The sequence below is a fragment of the Bos indicus genome, chromosome 5 (assembly GCF_029378745.1).
Source record: "Bos indicus isolate NIAB-ARS_2022 breed Sahiwal x Tharparkar chromosome 5, NIAB-ARS_B.indTharparkar_mat_pri_1.0, whole genome shotgun sequence".
Classification (NCBI taxonomy): Eukaryota; Metazoa; Chordata; class Mammalia; order Artiodactyla; family Bovidae; genus Bos; species Bos indicus.
In genome coordinates, this window is record NC_091764.1 from 88,693,845 (window position 1) to 88,697,079 (window position 3,235).

Genomic DNA, 3,235 nt, shown 5'->3' on the forward strand with positions numbered 1-3,235 from the left:
CTCAAAATGATACTATAAAGTACAGGAAACTGCTTTGCTCTCAGGAAGATTCTCTAATACAGGTATACCTTGGAGATACTGCAGTTTCAGTTTGAGACCACTGCAGTAAAATGAAAATTGTTAATAAAGCTAGTGATGCGAATCTTTTGGTTTCCCAGTGCATAGAAGTTATTTTTACACTAACAACATATGGAAAAAACTATTACATATGGTGGACATAGTAGTAGTAGTCTTCCAAAGATGTCTACATCTGAATCTCTAGAACCTGTGAGTGTGCTACTTTACATGGCAAAAGGGAGTTAAAGTTACAAATGGATTTAAAGTTGTAGTCAGCTGATCTTAAAATAGGGAGGTAATCCTGAATTGTTTGGGTGGACATACTATAATCACAAGGGTTCTTAAATGTGGAAGGAGGAATAAGATGTCAAAATGATGTGAAAACTTAACCCATTGTTAGCTTTGAAGATAGAGGAAGGGGGGCCATGAGCCAAAGAGTGCAGGCAGTCTTTAGAGTCTGGAAAGGGCAAGGAAACAGATTCTTCCCCAGAACCGCTCGGAGAAATCTAGCCCTGTCAACACCTTGCTTTTATTGATTTTAACCCAGTGAGACCCATGTCAGCCTTCTAACCTATAAAAATGTAAGATTATAAATCTGCGTTGTTTTAAGCCACGGAGTTTGTGTTAATGTTATGGCAGCAACAGGAAACTAGTAACAGTATATAACCCTGTATTTTGAAACAGGGATAATTCGTATCTCTAATGTGTTTGCAGATGTCGCCGTGTATTGATAGCTCAACATTTTGATGAAGTATGGAGTCCAGAAGCATGTAACAAAATGTGTGATAACTGCTGTAAAGAGATTTGTGAGTTGTCCTTTTTAGATTTCTATAAGCTAATGTTTGTAACTAGGACTACATGAGGGCAGTATTAGACACTCAAAATGGATTTAAAAGAATTAGCAAGGTGTGAATAGAATTTCTCAGATTCGAGAGTAGTAACACTTAAAATTAAAAGCTATTATGTGTATGCATGTATTTTATATTGCTACACCGAGATGTTAAATTTTTAAGAAATGAAGGGAAACATTTAAAATTCCTCTGATTAGAAATACTATTTATATATGAGAATGCTAACCTCTTGTAATAATCTGTAATACTTTATAGTCACTGACTGAAGAGAGAAATTTAGTACAACATAGAGATTATAGTGTATCATTTTTGATCCAGATAATACTCAATCACTCGTAAGACACTAGTTTAGTAGTGTTGGTGCTGTATTTTCACTTTAAAAAACTCTGTATGTATGCATAGTGTTTGATGAGCTAGACTAACCCATTCCTCACTGAGTTCTGATGCCTTGGTGGGGGAACGTCACGACAATTTTAACTTTGCAGGTAGAGAAAATTGTGTTTACTAGACTGTTTTATACTGACCAAATTAGTAAGAGTCTGATAAATACATCTGAGTGCTCGTGTCAATAGATGGGAATAACTGTCCAGGAGATTCTTGTCGTGAAGTTAGAGTCCCTAGGAAGCCACACTGGTTGTCAGAATATTGCTTAATGAGCATGTTTCATTAAATATGAAGAAATGAAGAACAGATTGACTAAATATGGTAGTCTAAACCTGGTAAATATGTAGAAGAGACTTACCCTCCTGTAAACACCTCTAAGTCTTTGTCATAATCATGTCTGGCTGATACCTTTTGGTTCCGAGAGCATCTCCAAAGACCTTCCAATAAACAGATTATTTTTTTGTATATCATTTAAATTCGTGTCTTAGAGAGACTATAGCTTAATCTAATGAAAAGAGACTTGAGCAAGTCTTAATTCAGAACATAGGAACAAACTAGTGTTTAGGGTGGCTCACATTGGATGATTTATTTTTTAAACGAGTCTAACCACTTAGGACAGCCTATCCTTGCCCTAATTTCAAAATTTCATTCATCTTTAACCATGTCTCTTTCATTACAGCATTTGAAAGAAAGAATGTAACTGCATACTGCAGGGATCTTATTAAGATCCTGAAACAGGCTGAGGACCTGAATGAAAAGCTCACGCCACTAAAACTGATCGACTCCTGGATGGGAAAGGGTGCCTCGAAATTGAGAGTAGCAGGCCTTGCTCCTCCCACACTTCCTCGTGAAGACCTGGAGAAAATCATTGCACACTTTCTCATACAGCAGTATCTCAAGTATCTACAGACCCATTTCTTGCCCTCACATGCTGTCTTTCCTGAGTGTCATTTTTATATAAGTGCAACAGAACAAAGGGTTTAGTGGTTGTTTCATAGGAACTTTTAAACACTATAAAATTTACCTAGTAAACAAATTCAAACTTTTAATTATCATATGTCAAAGCAGCAGAAAAGTACAATACTTTATTGCATTTTTATACTAAACGTTTTATTTCATATCAGTGTTAGTTAAAATTATTTTACTAATTTTTTATAAATTTCAGTTTGTTGTCTGCAACTTCTCAAAGCCTGACTGTTGGCCTTTGTCTCCTGCAGAGAAGACTACAGTTTTACAGCTTACGCTACCATTTCATATTTGAAAGTAGGACCTAAAGCTAACCTTCTGAACAACGAGGCACACGTTATTACCATGAGAGTAAAGAAGCCCACGCAGAACTGTTTCAGGGTGATTACTAATTTTCAATTATTTGAAAAAGACATTAAAGCCTGTGTCTTGCTTTTCTTTAACTTGTTCTCTTCTGGGTCCAGTGGAACACAGAAGAGATACGTCAGTGTTCTTGGAATCTGGGTGTAGAAGAGATAAAACCTACTTTTGTGTTCTGCAGAGGTATTAAGTGGAAGAATTTAGACTAGTTTTTAAATGAAGACTAGGGGTTTTCAACCTTTTGGAATGTGAAAACTCCATTTTAATGTCTGATGTTACGATGCACCCTGCTCTCATGACCTTGCCTGTGGTCAGTGCTAGCTGAGAAGTCAGCTTGTGCAGCAGAAGTTGAAAACCCCATCACAAATTAACTGCTCTCCAGCCTGCAAAAGCTCAGCAGGCACCAGTGTGTCCAAGGACATGTCAGGTATTCTTTATGGTCTTGATAGCACAGCCCTTCCTATTCAAGATGGGGCTCATATTGGAAGAAATTTGAAAATAAAAACAATAACAGTGGACACTTAAAAGAGCTGATTAATACAGAAGGACTCGATATTAATCTCCTGAGAAAATGAAATAGCTGAATTTTTACCAGTGTTTGTCTTGTTGTTTTGCAG

The 3,235-nt window shown here is 36.6% G+C and overlaps 1 protein-coding gene across 4 annotated transcripts in view; it reads left to right on the top strand.

Annotated features, from left to right (window-relative positions):
• Positions 1–3,235, top strand: part of RECQL (RecQ like helicase) — a 32,809-nt gene that overhangs the window by 28,834 nt on the left and 740 nt on the right. For all 4 annotated transcript variants that reach the window (XM_070789977.1, XM_070789978.1, XM_070789981.1 and 1 more), the window contains 3 exons: positions 772–863; positions 1,972–2,191; positions 2,510–2,639. In XM_070789977.1, the coding sequence (XP_070646078.1) occupies positions 772–863; positions 1,972–2,191; positions 2,510–2,639 (442 nt within the window). The remainder of the gene's footprint in view (positions 1–771; positions 864–1,971; positions 2,192–2,509; positions 2,640–3,235) is intronic.